This window comes from Parasteatoda tepidariorum, chromosome 10 (genome assembly GCF_043381705.1).
Source record: "Parasteatoda tepidariorum isolate YZ-2023 chromosome 10, CAS_Ptep_4.0, whole genome shotgun sequence".
Taxonomy (NCBI): domain Eukaryota; kingdom Metazoa; phylum Arthropoda; class Arachnida; order Araneae; family Theridiidae; genus Parasteatoda; species Parasteatoda tepidariorum.
This window is the reverse complement of record NC_092213.1, coordinates 39,529,130-39,547,610: the sequence shown is the minus strand read 5'-3', so window position 1 is coordinate 39,547,610 and position 18,481 is coordinate 39,529,130. Positions and strand designations below refer to the sequence as shown.

The window sequence follows — 18,481 nt, the reverse complement described above, 5'->3', positions numbered from 1 at the left end:
TGATATATATATATATATATATATATATATATAACACCCAGCTAGATGCGTTAAATGCGCTGGCAACCATCTAATGAAAAATTGCAACTGCAATGGAACCCACCCCGCCAACTTCTCTGGCTGCGAAAAATATTTAAAAGTTGTCGATAAGATCAAAATTACAAAGGAAAGTTATTCGACTGTAAAAGGAACCTGATCCCAAGAACAAATGAAAACTCAGAAAGCTATGCTAGCGTAGTTAAAAATAACCGAACTAATGAAGATCTTACCATGGAAAATCTTCTATTATAGGCTACAGAAGCATCAAACAACCTTCAAAATCTAATAGCTAAGGTTAGTGAGCAACAAATTTCAAAATCTCTTAATACAGAGAAAAACCAAGGCACAAGGAATAATAATTTTGCACCTCTAAGTATAATACTTTGGAATGCGAACAATCTAACTACCAAAATGGCTGAGTTATTAGACTTTACCCTGATGTTCTAGCAATTACAGAGACCCATGCAAAACCAAATCAAAGGTTAAACATCCCTCTGTACAATTCCTATAGATGCGACCGTACTTCTCACAAAGTCGGTGGAGCGGCCATGCATGTATCTAGAACTATCAAATCATCTCTTTATTCTGTTAAAACGACGGACAATATCGACGAAACCTCGATTATCATTCAATTAAAAAAAGATCAATTAATATCAAAATCACTACAATTTATAATCCAACGAATAACGATCTAAAAGAAGACCACTTTCTGACTTACTTCGACCAAAACACATAAATACTATTGTACTTGGATATATGAAAGCCAAAAATAAAATCTGGGGATGCAACTGGGATAATAAACAAGAACTGGGACTGCACACTATTGTGAAAAATCTTGGCATTACTTTATATGCACCTACTGAACCGACTCATTACCACCACAAGTATAGATCGATATACTGGACATAATGCTCACAAACATGCCACCAGCATTTGCTCTTAATGTAATAAATAATTTAAGCAGAGACCACCTCCCAGTGCTGATCAATACCAATATATACTGCAAAGAAGAGATTATTTATAAGAAGAATCACTGACTGGTTATTATATCATAATATCCTAACCATAAAACTTCAGCAACTGTCCCCTATCGCCTCTAATGATGATATTGATAATTCTATACACGATCTTAATATTATTCTAAAGCTCGCGATTAAAGATGCAATTACTGAGAGAACAGAGAATCTCAGTAATTTCAATTTACCAAGCTCAATTAAGGATAAAATCAGACATAAGAACAAATTAATAAATATGTACATTCAATCAAGCATATAAATCAGATATTAATAGATTGAACAGAATAATAAAAACTGATTGTCAAAATTACAGAAATACTCTATGGAAAGAAAAAGTTGCTTCCTTGAATAAAGAGGATAACTCTTTGTGGAGGATGGCTAAGGCACTAAAGAAAACTCCCCCTACAAATCTCCATCTGAAAGACAGTGGGAATCTAGTCTCCGCAGAGAACGATAAGGCTATCGTATTTACAAAGACCATGTATACCTAATCGTATTTACAAACACTGTGTATACCCAATTGTATTTACAAAGACCATGTATACCCAATTACTCAATGAATGAGGAACCTTCCTGCAATGTTAACAATAATTATGTCTATAGCACCTATTTTAATATCATTTGGAACAATTCAGCTAACAACGATATCCAACCTACTAATGATGATTAAATTATTGATATTATCAAAAAACTTAAGAACAGAAAGGTCATGACGATATTGCCAATGAAATGATTAAAAACGCTCCACCCAGTATCATCCCAATACTAACGTATATATTTAATGCTTGTCTAAAAATCGGCTTTTTTTCCAAATATCTGGAAAAAATCAGACATTTTACTATTTCAAACCCAAACAATCACAAGCCTTACCATCCATTTCTAAAGTCTTTAAGAACATTATTAAAAACCGACTAAATACCTACCTGCATAATCTTCCAGACCAACAGTACTGTTTTCATGCTAATCTATCAAACACGAAACAAGTTATAAATCTAATGGAATTTATTAGCAATGGAAAATACAAAAATGAGACAATGGCCCTTATCCTACTCGACGTCGCGAAAGCGTTTGATCGAGTATGGCATTAAGGGTTTAATTGTCAAACTTCATGGTATTAATTTCTCCAATAATATTTTAATTATCCTTATTTCCTACCTTAACGATAGATATTTCAGAATTAAATTAAACGAATCCTTTTCTGGACTACAAAATTATCAGAGCAGGAGTACCGCAAATGTCAATTTTAGTACTGATATACTGTACACGGCAGACTTCCCAATTAACAAAAAAGATAATAATGAACTTGTGGCATTCTACGTGGATGACACTGCCATCATTACAAAATCTATGAACACTAACCGAGCAATAGAGGTTTTACAGAATAAATTAAATTATTGTAGAAAACTGCAGTTTTCTACAATATGGTGCTGCAAATGGCGAACCAAGTCAAGTTACACTCAGTTCATGTTAATTAATAGTAAAATCAAAAATCATAAAATTTCTAATATCTGTGTCTTTAATATTAATATCCCACTAATTAGACAAGTTAAAAACCTAGGTATTATCGTATCATATAATCTAAGCTGGAGTAAGCATATTGACGATATCATTAAAAGAGCTAGAGGCGCTTTCTTTGCTCTCTATGCTATCCTTAACAAAGACTCAAAATTAGATCTTGCCAATAAGAGGACAGTCTATCTACAGGCAATTAGACCCTATCTTAACATATGCCTGCCCCGTGCTCACAAGACCTAGTAATCATCTTAAGAGAAAACTATCAAATTTTGAAGGTAAATTAATTCGCACGATTCATGGGGCCCCATGAACTATAGTAATAATTATCTGAAGCAAAACCTCAAAATTAATGATATTAATTATTTCATGGCAAAGCTCGATACCAAATGTCATAGCGAAGCCAAAGACTGCACAGCCTCAAACTTTAATCACCTATTTAACACGTTCACGCCGGGAAAAGTGAAAATACTGGTACGGGAAAAGAGAAAATACGGGTAAAAGAACTATTTCAATATTAGGGAGGAGTTAATCTATTCTCAACAATAACAATTCACTGTTAGGAAATTTTTCACGGCGAAGAAGCAATTCAATATAAAAATTGCATCCGTTAAAAACAATTGGTAGTTATGGATTTTTATTATTCCCGGAAAAAAACTAAAAAATGAAATTTATTGTTACCAGTTTTTACTCCGGTGCGCTGCCAAGATTAGACAATCTAGCGTGACCCACCGGTGGGTCACCTCAGCGTGAACGAGTTAATATAGAGATTATCAAAGACAGCGCTAGTTACAGCCCACTAAAGGCCTTTCTTACTTCAGACTGTCTCATATCTAAGTTTTATAGATAGGGATCTTTATTTATCACTTGTTTTTTGTTTTTTATCACAAGCAGACACATAGCTTAAACACCAGAACTGTGGCAAACCTGCTGAAGGAACAACACTCTAGCAGGGTCCGATCCAGGCGAGCCACAGGTCTGTTTAAATTCAGAATAGTGAGCAACCCGGCACGAGCGGTGCTACCTGGCGGCCGGGTCACTATACTAACCGAGGTACACTTTAATTTATTTTTACCCTATCTTTATCTTGTAAATACTATTTTCCTGTAAATATTTAATTTGTTATTCACCATGTCAATTCTCTTATATATTTTTATTACTTGTATCTATATTTTATTACTTTAATATTTAATCCTTACGATGTGATTTTAAAATCACTGAATGCCTTTTATCTGTATTCAATGCTTATCATTGTGTGCAATTTGTTCACTCTTGATAATGAAGATATTCTCCACTATTTTTCTTCTCTATATATTACTTTACCATATCTTATATCTAACCAATATATGACCAAATGCCGAGATAACAACCATTCCCAGTATCAGTCATCATGGCTTAGGAAGAAAGGCTAACTTGCAATACTTTGTAAATAAGTATCTTTCAGTAGTAACGAAGTTTAAGTTATTTTCAGTCTAGTATTTTTCAATTTAAGTAATTTTTATTCCCACTGCATATCAAAAATTATCAAGTCATATCAAAATCATATCATATCAAAAATTATCAAATCATATCATATCAAAAATTGTCATGCTTGGAATGTGCGGTAATTCCTACAGCCGATTTATCGATACTGGGTAGTCATGAGTTGGTTAGTCAAAAAGTAAGTATATAGTATTAAATTGATAAGAAGATATTGGAGAATATCTCCATTGTCAAGATTGAATATAGTAGATAATACACTAAATGATAAGCATATAAGGCAATTAGAAAATTAAAATCACGTGGTATAAAAATTAAAGAAATAAGTAATAGAATATATACAAGAAATGACATGGTGAAATAACTAAACAAATATTTACAAGAGTTGAATTACAATTGAAGTAGGCCTCTGTAAACATAGTGACCCCCAAGTACTGCTCGTGCCGGGTTGCTCACTATTCTAAAATTTAAGCAGCCCTGTGGCTCGCCTGGATCGAACCCTGCTGGAGGGTTGCTCCTTCAACAGGCCAGCCACAGATCGGGTGTTCGTACTGTGCAAATATTATCAAATAAGTATCTTATCAAATATGGAACTTTATTGCATTTATCTTGTGGTAACACTTTTAAAAAGTGGGTCAGTCATCCTTCTTTTATAAGTTTTATTAATGAGTTCTCTACCAATTTATTAAATTTTTGGCAGAAAGCGGAGCAATTGGCATCCCTGTTTTTATTTGTAAACATAACATCTGAAAACTTTAGGTTTTAATTGTCTACACTCATATGGGGCTCTAACTAATTCATCTGAGTGGGAATTAATTGTCTATTCGTTCGTTCGTTGTTGTAGAACTGGGCATCTGAGGCCTAAATGGCCCTTTAATTAATTGTCTACAATTGTATAAAGAACAATTTAAAGCTTTATTTTACTAAAATATTGTAGTAGATAGACATGTTTTGTATCTCCAAGATAAAACTGAGAAATAAATAATTCTGTAACCAGTTCTTATGTTTGTTTTTGTATGAAAGAACTGGCAAGTTTACATGCTAACCGGCTGTAATATAGGTTAAATAAGAACTTATCTTGCAGACTGTCTGATGGACCAATACCTGGCAAACGCGAGTTACACATACCATTGTGCGTCTTTCCTCTTCTATTTTTTTTTTTAATATTAGAAGACTTAGAACAAATGCTTCATCTGTCTTCACCTGAATATAAAATGTCGTCCTCTTTGGCGCAGTGTACTCGGCTCTTGTGAGAATCAAAACCTTCGAATTCAGAGAAACTCGGAAGAATTAAACTAAAGTTGAGTGTAGGCGTTATAACAAGGCTATACAATTTTATGGGAGTCGACTTAATTTTATTTTTACTGCAATTGAAAATTCAATCGTTTCCCTAGGCAACTTTTGTAGCTAACAAAACCAAAAAGAAAAATTCTTACTTTCGAAGCAAAATTTTAAAATTTCATAAACAATTGAACGAAGTTCTTTGTAATACGAAAACGGAAGAGAAAACTCAATTTCATTATCTTGAAATGTTTATAAAAACCAGACATAAAAATGGCAAAAGAGTCAAAATGGTAAAAGACCGTAAGTGACGTTTAAGTCGCCGAACTCATTAAATTTTCATGAAATATTCTTGAAATTCAAAGAAAGTACAGTTGTAGAATAGTGTATAAAGCCTATAGTTTTTTTTCTTCGTTTATTACATCTATAGTGCATTTTTTCACATCTTAGAAATGTATTTATCTTTTGAAACTTACTCTAATTTTTTTTATTTCTACAATATTCGTAATTTTAAGACTAGTATCCTAAATAAATATTTCATTTTTAAAAATAAATAAAAATGAAGAAAATTTCTAAGAGTTTTTCAAACATCAGTTCTTATTAAAGTAAATGTGATTTTATACAAACAAAATAATGTTGAACTTGTGCGAAAGCATGATTTTTTTTTAAGTATGGTAGAACAGAAAGAGAAATAAAAACCTAAATAGTTCTTAAAAGTAATTGTACAGACTCAAATGACGCATCGTGTAAACTAAGAATTAGTTCAGTTCATGAGTTCAAACCTATTATAGTGATTTTACGAACGTATGATACAAATAATCGTTCAGCGGTGAAACTCGGGTAAGTCAAAAAACGACTGAACTATTGAACTCAGACCGTCATATAAATGCTCTCTCATTATATGAGGTATTAATCATTTCAAAAAGTTCAGACATAACAGAAGATTGGAATTCTCCATCACAACAGTGCGTGAATATACCAATTGTAAAATTCTCATATCCTCTGAACCTTTTGAACCAGTTATATGGCCAAGTATACGGTCATGGCCATTTATTTGGCCATGTCATGCTAAAATATTATTGGGATTCATTTATAAAAGGAAATTCATTTAGCTTATTACCTAAATTTAAATGGGAGCATGCTCCTACTTGTTCTGCAAGCCATATTTTATCCTCTGTTTTCAGAAATTTTATCCTCTCCTTAATAGAACTTTGCATGCCTTTATATTTCTCTAACTATGTTTTCCTAAACATTTTGTCCTCTCTTTTTTCCCATTATTATTTTTTTTTTAAGTTACAAAACATTAACAACCGAATTCCTTACATTGTGAGGAATTTATCATACACTCTGAACGTCTTTATTAAATGTATATGAATTTAATTTCTGAATCTCTAAAGTGATTTTTTTTCAGAGCATAATAAATTTTGTCTCTCTCTCTCTCTCTTTTGCCTCACAACAAAAGCTTTCGAGCAACTTTTGAAAAGCGTGTAAAAGGATGAAAAAATATCTGACAAGCCCTCAACTTAAGTGCGAAATTCCAAGTCCATTTTAGGAGCCTTTATGGATGTACTTTGGAGCATGTCTCTATCTCTCTCTCTAACTATGTTTTCCAAGCCATTTTATCCTCTCTTTTTCCCTATTCTTAGGGAAGGGGAATAAAGCACTTTGAAGTGAAAGTGGAGGCAGAGGGGGTCTGAAGAGGCAATAAGGGGGGCTATGAAGGAAAATCCACCAGGTATTCTCACATGAATGAATTGCTTCCGAATTCAGTTGCTATGGAAACTGGATGGAAAGAAGGTATGCGAATAGAACTCTGTCTTCTAAAGATAGGTTTTTGAATGTGGAATCAGTCGTATCAATGAAAAACGATTAGTTTGACTTCAAAAATGTGGAAGCGATTTAAAAAGAAGAAAATGTATTTTTATAATTTTTGAATTTATTGATATTTTTCCTTTTTAAGAAAGAAAGAACATGTAATGACGCTGAAGAAATGATATTTGAAGGTTTCACTGTGGAAAAAAAGTGCTTTTCATTGCATTGTAAATGGATGTATGTCAATTCTTTTTTCAAAAGTGAATAACTATCAACTTTATTATAATTCACATTCACTTAGTTAATCTAAAAGAAAAGTATAAGAACAGTAAGATTCAAAATCTCTAAAAATTCTACTCATGCGATACAGAATACAACAGCGCCAGAAAGCAATATTGCTAGAACAGTATAAAGATGTGCGTGGACGTTTTCATACGACGAGCTCAACGGTTTGAGTTGAGTTTCTATTATAAATATAATTAAATCAAAATATCGTTCAAAGTTAATAGATATGCATCTAAAACATATAATTTTTCTAATAAGAACCACGGTGGCTCACGGGATGGCTCCTCTTAATGAGGTGACCCAAGTTCGAATCCCAGCTGAGGCTGGTTGATACAACTTCTACTTTTGACTCGCATGGACCACAGTGTTGGCTTAGAATACCCTGAGAGGTAGACGGATCAAGGGTAAGAATTCCTTTACAGTCGGGCTAACCGTGGGGGGTGCATGGTTTCCCTTTCCATATAATAAAAATGCGGGTTAGTTCCATCAAAAAGTCCTAGGCTCCCAATGCTTGATCCAGGAGTTCCCTTGCTTTCCGGGTTGGGTTACAAGGCTACGGAAAGTTAAACATTGAAAGTCGTAATCTAAGAAATAGGTCGGCTGTTCATCACCAGTTATAAAATAAATTAAGAATTTAATGTTTCATGTCATTTATATAAATTTTTATATGTAATTCAACCGAATGAATATATAAAAATGTTTGTACAGAGGGCCTCCCAGAGGGACACTATATACAAACAACAACAAATATACAAACTCTTCCTTTTATAATAACAGATATCCGAATAAACTCAGAAATATACATTTTTATTATCGAAATTTAGTTTGAGATTGAACCATGCTTATACTCCATTCTTTTTCAATTTCAGCGTTTATTTCCATGGTAAATAAAAGTCTTCCCTTAACGTAATTGCTTATAAATATAAAAACATATGACTGATAATATTCCCATCAATGCCGTATTTTAATGTTTTTACAAAAGATTTTCTCGTGGTTGTAAAAGTTATGCCTTTAATATTTGAGCTCTTTAAATAAAGAATTAGTTGAAGTTGAAAAGAAAGGGTTAACTTTGTTCTACTATACATTTATAAAGCTAAACTACATGAAAAGAGCACAAATAATACTATATAAACAGATATGCTAAAATTTTGGTTTTACAATGATCGGTTTTACAATTACCTTCTCTATTTGCTTTTTTCTAGCATTAAGTATTTTGATATCAAAGAAGGTTCATTAACATAACCTTCCTTAATGTCCACTATGCCAATTCGCTCTAAATCGAAATAGATCAGAATGAGTAAAAATTGATACAATATGTATGTTTTTATGGCACTATTTGTGCTCTTTTCACATTGTTTAGCTTGATTAAAAAAATTCATTTAACACGTTGAATGCCACACCAATTTTACATGACTTGCCAGCCTGACCAAAATGATTTTCTCTGTATGTATTGCATTAATTTCTTCAAACCATTCTAGTAACGATAATAATATAAGAAAATTAAAATAACTAAAAATCTACTCGAATTATGTGTTTCTAATAATATTGGCTTCGCCGGTCACCGGTGACCCCCGTGGAGCTACGAACAAACTCAGTGCCGGTCACCGGTGACCCAAGTGTTAAATTCATATAAACCGCCATGGCAAATAAACAATTAAAACACATAAAAAAAGATCTAATAAATCTAATAGATCTAGCTGAATTTTTTTTCTGATCCATATTATATAGGTATGAGAATAACTTGACAACTTATCAACAACTTGATCACTTATAGAATTATTTCCCTACCTGTCCAGTATAAGTTCCTCCAGAAGACTGAGGTCACAAGCAATGTATTCAAGAGCAGCATCCGTAATCCTAGGACACCAAGACAGGTCCAGAATCCTGAGTTGTCTTAGATTCTCTGCCAAAAGTTCGACTCCGTCGTCCGTTACTTTGGAGCATCCGGAAAGGGATAAAATTGTTAGGTTGGGCAAGACATGCACAAGATTGAGAAGGCCATGATTGGTCAGCTCCCAGCACGATCGGAGCCGGAGAACCTGCAAAGTACCTCCTTGTTGCGGACCGAAGAAAGCAAGAGCAGCATCTGTCACGTGGTATGCCTGTAGATTGAGCTCCCTTAAGCTGGGCAGCAATTGAGCTGTAAAATCAATGCTAATATTACAAATCATAACAATATTTATGTATACCCTCAAACATACACCCAGTATTTCTAGATAAACTTCTCTTCAAAAACTATTAGCTAATTTTTCAGTTCTCGCAATCATAATTGTTACAAAATTAATACATTTTTAGACATAAAAAATTCCACCCTCCAATTTCGAAACTAAAGTTTGAAAGTATTAACAGTTATCTTCATTGCACGCGGAAAAATAAAATTGTACACGCGGATTCGGAGAAGCGAACGAGAAAGCGGTAAATATATTTTACCAATCAGGTTCTTCGCGTGCATTGTAAACGGTATCTAAGGACTGCCCGAAAGAAAAGTTGCAACAACAGCCGCGTGTGACTTCTAGCAGCCGTGGTATAAAGGAAGGTATGGTGATAAATAGCATTTAAGATTGAGGATAAAAATTCATGGAAGTAAAGTGGAGGCTGTAAACAAACATGAATGCTTAAAAAAACAATGTTCTACAGTACGATTTTTTTTGTGCCAGAAGGTGATCGTGATCAACACTGTGTGATGCAGGCATTTTTAACCTGAATGGTGACTGTTCATTTCGATCGCGGCTTAGGACAAATGGATGTAAACGTTTTGGTGAAGGGTATGCATTAATATCGTTTCTACCCAGAGAATTGAATACCATGACCAGCAAACATCATGACTTCTAATAAGTCCATTTGCTACTATTGATGAAGTGATTAAAGATAAACGTAGAGTTGAAAGTATGTACTCTGTGTAGCATAAAATTTGTGTAGCACTAAAGAATATACATAGAAGAGGATGGCTAGCTTTCATAGACACAATGTAAATTTGTCCCTCAAGGGTTGGTACGGTTCCTATGTGCAAAGGAAAAAGCAACATTTAGGAGCACAGCAGCAGAGTTTCTTTTCGAAACGGGCTCAATCACTGCTGATTTAGGGGAGGGAAGGAATTATTCTCTTTTCACTGATGATTGATGTGTTGCATATCGTGCATCAGTATTTCACTATTTAATAAGATATATAAGATATCATCCATGTTGTGAAATATTGAGATAGAGAGAAAGAATAAAATAGTGGTTGGCAGGAAGCAGCGTTCACAACACAACTGGTTAGATGACGTATAGTTTGTCTACGGTAAGAACTCCTCCCTCCACAAAGTCTGAGACCGTCTGCTGCTATGGAAACAAGAATAGCGCATTTCAGGGTGGGTAGCTTCTCTACACTCTATGGCTGACACAGTAGACAAAAGAAAAAGATTCCCTTTCTCTCTGGGGCCACCCCACCCAAAACCTGTTCTAAACAATGAACCCACACCACTACTTGAAATAGTTATACCTCGTTACCATAGTCACCGACTCGGATCCAGACGAAGGGCTAGGGGTGTTCTTACTTTAGACAAACTATGGCTTCTAACTGTCCCTTTGCTTACTGTGCATGTGTGCTGAATCTTAGTACTTACAATGCTCTGCAAAATCGGAGTATACTGCGCCCTTCTAAGTTGTATTTCTGTTATAGCATCCTGTACTGAGCAGTTCCCCACGTTAGTTACATATTAGGAAAGCTCCTTTCTATATTCTTTGGTTGCACCCAATTTAAGTTAAGGAAAGCTGCAATCCTCTTTCGCCATTGAAAATCATACTAAGGTTTATGCTCAATTCTGGGCGCACCATCTCACGCACAACTTTACATTAACTTTTAATTCTGTCATCTGAATTAGTTAATCAATTATATTAAATTTACGTGTAATCTTCCTACATTCCATAATGATTTTAAATGGGGGCACTACTATATTTCTGATGTTATTTCACGTTACCACTTTTCAATAGAGCTACCCTTGTAATAAAAGTTGTTAAAAAGTTGTTAACAATTTCAACAGCATTTTGAAAAAGGATCGCCTGAGGGTTAATCTTCAAATAGTTGAAGGCTCTATCATTAGACAATGATATGCCACAAAAATATTTAAAGAAAAAAAAACATAGTTCCTTTAAATATGATGTATTTGCAGAATACAGTTTTCTCTTTAAAAATATTTTTCACCAATTTTAGTGAATCAACATAGAATCCTTTCCGTACTATTAAAATATCGATTCTAAAAAACTGACTGTTTTACTGCTTTAAGTATTTTCGGTCTTAAATTCCACCATCAAAAAGACCAACATTTACAAAGTTTTTGTAATATTTTGTTTTATTATTTAAAGTAGTGGCAAAATTTATACTTATATTTACTTCCTGGATTTATAAGTACAGTTTAAAATGTTTTTGTCACCATAATAAATAATGAATAAAATAAACATATAATAAGATGTGTAACAATCAGACAGTATGCATTTAAGCCTTCGTAAAATTGAAGAAAAAAAACAACAACAACAAAACTTCTAACTACAATTGTTATTTATACTTGGGAATATCATCCTCACTTACAGTTGGGATACTACACACTCATACTCTGAGAAACATATATTCCCTATATACTTTGGAAAATCATCCTCACTTACACTTGGGATACATATTGACAATATACAGTTTGAAAAATCATGCTTACTTATATTTGGGATATTATATACTCATACACTGGGATACAAAAGCTCACTCTGCACTCTTATAGAGGGATGAATATATTCACTATACACTTGGGAAAATCATCTTTACTTATACTTGAGATACTACACTCACTCTACACTCTTATAGGGGGATGCATATACTCAATATACACTTGGAAAAATCATCCTTACTTACTTACGCCTGGGATACTCTACACTCTTATAAGGGGAAGCATATACTCAATATACACTTGGAAAAATCATCTTTACTTACGCCTGGGATACTATACACTCACTCTACACTGTTAGAGGGGGATGCATATACTCAATATACACGTGGAAAAATCATCCTTACTTACGCTTGGGATACTATTCACTCATACACTGGGATACATATACTCATTAAACACTTGGGAAAATCATCCTCAGAAAGCAGTAAAAGTTAGGTATGCCCCAAAAGCTCTTTAAAAATGAGTAAAATTTGTCTCAAATAGATATTAAAAAAAGTATAATGATTTTTCTCAGAGCAAACCTTTATTTGACAGTTATATTGCGAGGGAGCAGTAAGCAGCAGTTTCGATGTTTTTAACCCAATTGAGTCCAGCGTCCTTTCAAAAAACTGGTTCTGTTTTTTTTGTTTAAAAAAGTAGCAGGACAACTATTTCATAGCTGGGATTTATAATGAAATATATAGTTTTGTCTACCGTCACATGTTAATAATATGAACTGATCTGATCTTTTTTCATGAGCTGGGCAACGCAGAGGCCCCTATCCCATCCGTCGTGAATTATTTATCGTTGTATAAGTTCTTTGAGATCAGCAGACTATGTGGTAGCTGTCAAGAATAATATGAATTATTATATTTAAATCAGAAGTGCATTCACAATTTATATTTCTAAAGTGATAGGTAATTGAAATAAATAAAAAGTTTTAAACAAATGTGTACTGTAACTTTTTTATCTATATGTTTTTGATATATAGACAACTTTTCATGTCTAGACCTGACTGGGTTAAGAATTAAAACACATGAAAGAGTGTTTGTAAATTTTCTCCTGTTGAACAGGTCATGCTATACAGTTATCACGACAAATTCTTCCCACTGGAAGTTTGAGGTTGTCTGCTGCTATGGAAACAGTAAAACAATTTCTGGTGAAGAAAGGACATGATTGTCCGATGTCGAAGTGACTTATTTTGAATTGGGTTAAGAGTTTATTTTCGAATAGTGACTTTGAACATTCACTCATCATTTACTACTATAAATAATAAATTCGTTATTACAAGAAGATTTGAACTTTCAATTGGTATCTCTTACGTTCCCGTACTTGGGCTTTACACAAGCTCTGTAGAAAACCGATAGTCTTAGTAATAACTGTGCTGCGCAGAACTTACATGCGTGTACGTACGGAATGCTATGTTGAAGTGCAAGATCTCTCGAAAAGAGAGACCCTGCACACTCACGTATGCAAGTTTTACAACGGTGGTTACCAACTGGCGGCCCGCGAACTGAAATATATTAGTTGTCATTTTTCGTGGACAATTTTCGTAAAAAATCTATATGGGTTTTAAATACTTTTAAGTTTTATATCTTGACAATTTGATGTCTGTTGCACATTAGTTGTTTAATACATAGGTGCACTTTAAGTTATTGCAGCCAGAATTTTTTTATCTGCAATTAAATTAAATACTTCTCAAAATCTACTTCTCATTTTAATTTGTAATTCAATACTTTTGTTTTGTACAACTTGATAAAAACCTGACAGTAATACTTAATATTCCTTCAAATATAAAAGAGTCCATTATAAAATTTTGATAGAGATGCGGCCCGTCGTTTGACTGGTGTTTTTAATTGCGGCCACCGGCCTCATATAAGTTGGATGGAAACCCCTGTTCTACAAGCTCTATAAAGATTCGAAGACATTCTGTAATAACTGCGCAGCGCAAGACTTGCGTGGGTTGCTATATTGAAAGTGTAAAATCGCAGGTGAATGTTCGGGCTCCAATATCGAAAGGGTAAAATCGCGGATGAATATAATGGAAGTTCTATTGAACTTTCAATATATTCCCCGCTATACTGTATTAAAATTGCACGGGTGAATGTGCGGGATGTAATATTGAAAGTGTTAAAACTTTCAAGTCCACAAGTATTGGGAAACCTGCTCTTTTGAGAACAAAAAAAGTAGGAAAAAAATATTACCTATGGCAGCCACTGACTCGTCCGCGACGTTGATGCAATCAGCTAAGGTGAGGTGAGTAATACGAGGGTGGAGACTTGCCCACAGTCCGGCATCTGTCACCTCATTACAACCGGACATTTCAAGATGGACAACTCCGTGGAAGAACTCCAATAGGACTTCGTGACCTTTATCGGTCACATTGCAACAGCGTAAAAGTAGCGACCGGATCTGCCGGACATATGTGTTAGGAAAATTACTGACCACGTCATAGACGTCATCGTCACCAGCTCCAAACAAACACAATGATGTGAATCCTCTCTTTTCTAAACTGGAATACACCTGAAATAAGAACATTAATTTTAATAACTTCGTTGCAATTTTCAATCTATTGATATTTACCACGGGTTTGCAATGGGCGAATTGCCGTCGAATAATTTCCAAAAAGTGGCATAAAATACCATAAACAAAAGTGCAAAAAAAAAAACAAACAAGAAATGTTAAACTTTTTTCAGTTCAAATTTTTGGATTTTAGCTTCTTTTCTTCACTGTTTCGACCGCATAGGTGCAGTGACAGAGGCCATGTGCCCACTACTCAATAATGTTTCAAAACTTCAGAAGTATTCCCTTCAAAATTCAATGTTATGCTTTTTAAACTTCACAAAAATCCTATTATTCAACAATTTAGTTAAGTTTAGCTGGTTTTTATACAACTTGGCAAATCAGTTAAATGATAGATTAAAATTTATTAAATGTATTTTCTTTAAATTTGTTACTATTCAAACGCAATCACTTCAATTAAAAAAAAATGACGTACTGTTACTTTACTGCAACTTTAATAGTTTTTCATAAAATTATTTTTTAATTATAAATTATTTTTAACATGGTGCAACAAATTTTACAAGCATTCTTTCATTCTTTGAAAAGTGTTTTAATAAGAATCTAAATCAGTTTTGTTTCATAGTGTTGAACTGTACACAGTATTTCGTGTTTTGAACTCGAGATTTGTTTTATGCATAAATTTACGTAAGAAAAATCTGATAGATTAGTTACGCTGAAGAATATTAATGCACGCAAATTACAGTATTATATTAGTATACAAATATTAGTATACTGTTTTAAATTACAGTTAAAGAGATTCGTAAATGATTTACAACTTAACGATCAGATTGCTCATTGCTGCATTTCTTTCATGCAAAAATTGCGTAGAATACATGTATCAGTCCGTTTGGTAAGCAAAAATATTAAATTACTGTTGTGAACTCACTAAAGTTGTTATAACAATATAAGTTTAGATTTAAGTGTTATTTTAAAAATGATTACTTAGAAGAACTACTTATGTTCACTAATAGATCTTAATAGAATCATAATGGAAATATTCGGACATTAGAAGTGGAGGCACAAACGTTCGTAAACATAATTCTTTTTAGTACATATATTAAGTGAATTATTTCAGTTTTCGTAGAAAAAAAACTGTTTTATGCCAAGAAACAACAATTACTGCGATGCGATCAACGAGGTTGGTGAGAGGCAACGAACAGTTAAATATTAGATGCCGCTAGTTAAATATTAGATGTTTGTTGTATCTAATGACTATAGGGCAAGCCTAACTCGATAGCCATTGGCCTTGTGAATTAAGTCATGAATATGAGCCTTTCGTTCGACAAGAAAGTACTGAAAGGATACATTAGTTAAGCAATCGTTGACTAAGTAGTTTAACACGTTCACACCGGGAGAAGTGAAAATACTGGTACGGGAAAAGAGAAAGTACTGGTAGAAGAACTATTTCAATATTAGATAATATTCGGTAGGAGTTAATTTATTCTCAACAATAACAATTAACTGTAAGGAAATTTATCACGGCGAAGAAGCAATTCAATATAAAAATTGCATCCGTTAAAAACAATTGGTAGTTATGGATTTTTATTATTCCCGGAAAAAAAACTGAAAAATGAAATTTATTTGTTACCAGTTTTTACTCCGGTGCGCTGCCAAGATGAGACAATCTAGAGTGACCCACCGGTGGGTCACCCCGGCGTGAACGTCTTAAATTAAAAAAAAAATTATCTATGCCTTGTTAAGTATACCATTAGTCATAGACCTTAACACTAGATGGTGTAAGGAAGTCATTTTGACTGCTTTTAATTTCAATTAGAAAAACAATGATGTATATAATGACACGATTTCTTAGAATTGTGTACAACATATAATTTTTTTATTGTTACTATTTGCTAATAACTTGTTATATAACTGTAAATAATGTAAAAAATATTAAAAATTAATTTTAAACAAATTTCCTTTCACATTATTTACTCTTTTACAATTCAGTCATTTTGGGTAATATAGGTACATACTAAGTTTTAGTCTTTCTAGTGTTAAGCATACTACCACTATGTGAAAAATGTATGTTAAGAAGTCCGAAATGGTGAGAAAAGAGAACCTTTGTTCCAGAGATATTATAGATAAGTTATTTTGCAACTTTTATGCCAAGAGCAAAAATTAATAGTAAGTTCTGCTATTTCTCAAGCTGAGATATTATTTATTATTTACCATATACTTAGTGAAAATGTATTCATTACAAAACTAAACATTTGATGTATAAAAATGTACAATTCTGGATAGTAAAATAAACTACAATATATTTGGCTGTTTATGAAAAGCACATTCATTGAAATTTCAAATCGTAATAGTATCGTAAACTGTAACGACTCGAAATCGTAACTGGCATGACACGTACTTCTGAAAGGCAATAATTTCATACTTTACTAAAAGTTAATGTCTATTTTTTTTTCCAAAAAGAATATAGTAATAAATATTTTATCATCTATGCGCAAGAAATCTTTGCTTCCTTCATTTAATGGGAAAACTTTCCGAAATGTTTCCAAAGATCCTGAAACCCCAAGAAAGAAACAGCAATTTACAAAATGCCGGCAATAACTATTAAATATACGAGAAAATGCTACGTCTCGTGCATATTTTCAAGATAAACAGGATTTCAAAAAACGTCTCCTTGTAACATTTAGTTTCTTGAGTTTTCGTTCATTTTCCTCATTTCAGCAATATTACGGCAACGAGAATTTTTATTTTATTTCTTTTCAAGTATGAGATACAGTTTATAATTAATGGTGTTCATTTTTAAAGTGTTAACTTAAATAAATACCCTATTTAATGTTATATATGGTGTTTAGGTGTTCATTAACACATAATTTAGATTTAAAAACCATGGAAAAAGGACGTTTTTTTATGAACTTTGTTACATTACTTTCCATCAAGAAAATTACTAGAAACAACTTCAGATAAGAGTTGGATTTAATAATTTTCCTTTACCCTTTTAACTAATATGTGCCTAGCGTCCTTTGAAAATGTCTGTTCCTTAAAAAAAGTATCAATATGAAAGTTTTATTACTGGAATAGTGGTAAACTTACTTAAATTCTAATGGTGTTGCTGTTGTCATCGGCCATTAAGGCCGAGGTGGTTTGATTGTTCTTGTTTTCCAGTGGCGCCATCTATGGCCAAACATCCGACTTCGGTCACACCCATACGTCACTACCCGTTTACAGGGCGGACCCATTCAAAAATGCATTCATTCATCCACAGATCGTGATTTTGACCTGAACCTGAGAACGATCAATCTCCAATTCAGTACCTCCGGAGGTATTGATTTGTTATGGGAACATGGGGGACTTTGTGACCCAACAAATGTAACGTGCATCAGTCACCATTTACTACACGGGGAGTCTTCGGCCGGCTGGATTCGAACTCCCGTTCCCACAAACGTGAGTTAACGTCCTGCCAACCAAGCTATCCCGGCCATGATTCTAATTTTTATACCAACTATTAATAGTAATATTTAAATGTTTAAATTTTTTTGATCGCGAAGTTTAAATTCTCAACTTCATATTATTATCCTTTAAATACAAAATTTACTTCAGAAAAAAAAACAGTATTTATTGGTTATTGGTACGATGAAATCAAGTTTGTTAACAATTAAAACAACAGTGCCGGCTTACCCATTAGGCCATGGCCTTGGGCCCCCAATGATTAGGGGCTCCCTAAAAATGAATTTTTTGAAATAAATTTAAAAAAATTAAGAAAAACAATGATTTTGCATGGATGTTTCTTTCTCTCTCTGTGTGCTCGCTCTATGTCCTTCCTCCTTTGTGTGTGTGAATGTGACCCGCCCTATAAACGGGTTTGTGA

General features: G+C 33.4%; 1 protein-coding gene across 2 annotated transcripts in view; it reads right to left on the bottom strand.

Moving 5' to 3' along the window:
- Positions 1-18,481, bottom strand: part of LOC107436771 (F-box/LRR-repeat protein 16) — a 62,925-nt gene that overhangs the window by 29,177 nt on the left and 15,267 nt on the right. For both annotated transcript variants that reach the window (XM_043043329.2, XM_016048586.4), the window contains exons 2-3: positions 14,304-14,622; positions 9,213-9,564 (exon numbers count right to left, since the gene is read on the bottom strand). In XM_043043329.2, coding sequence (XP_042899263.1) covers positions 9,213-9,564; positions 14,304-14,622 — 671 coding nt within the window. The remainder of the gene's footprint in view (positions 1-9,212; positions 9,565-14,303; positions 14,623-18,481) is intronic.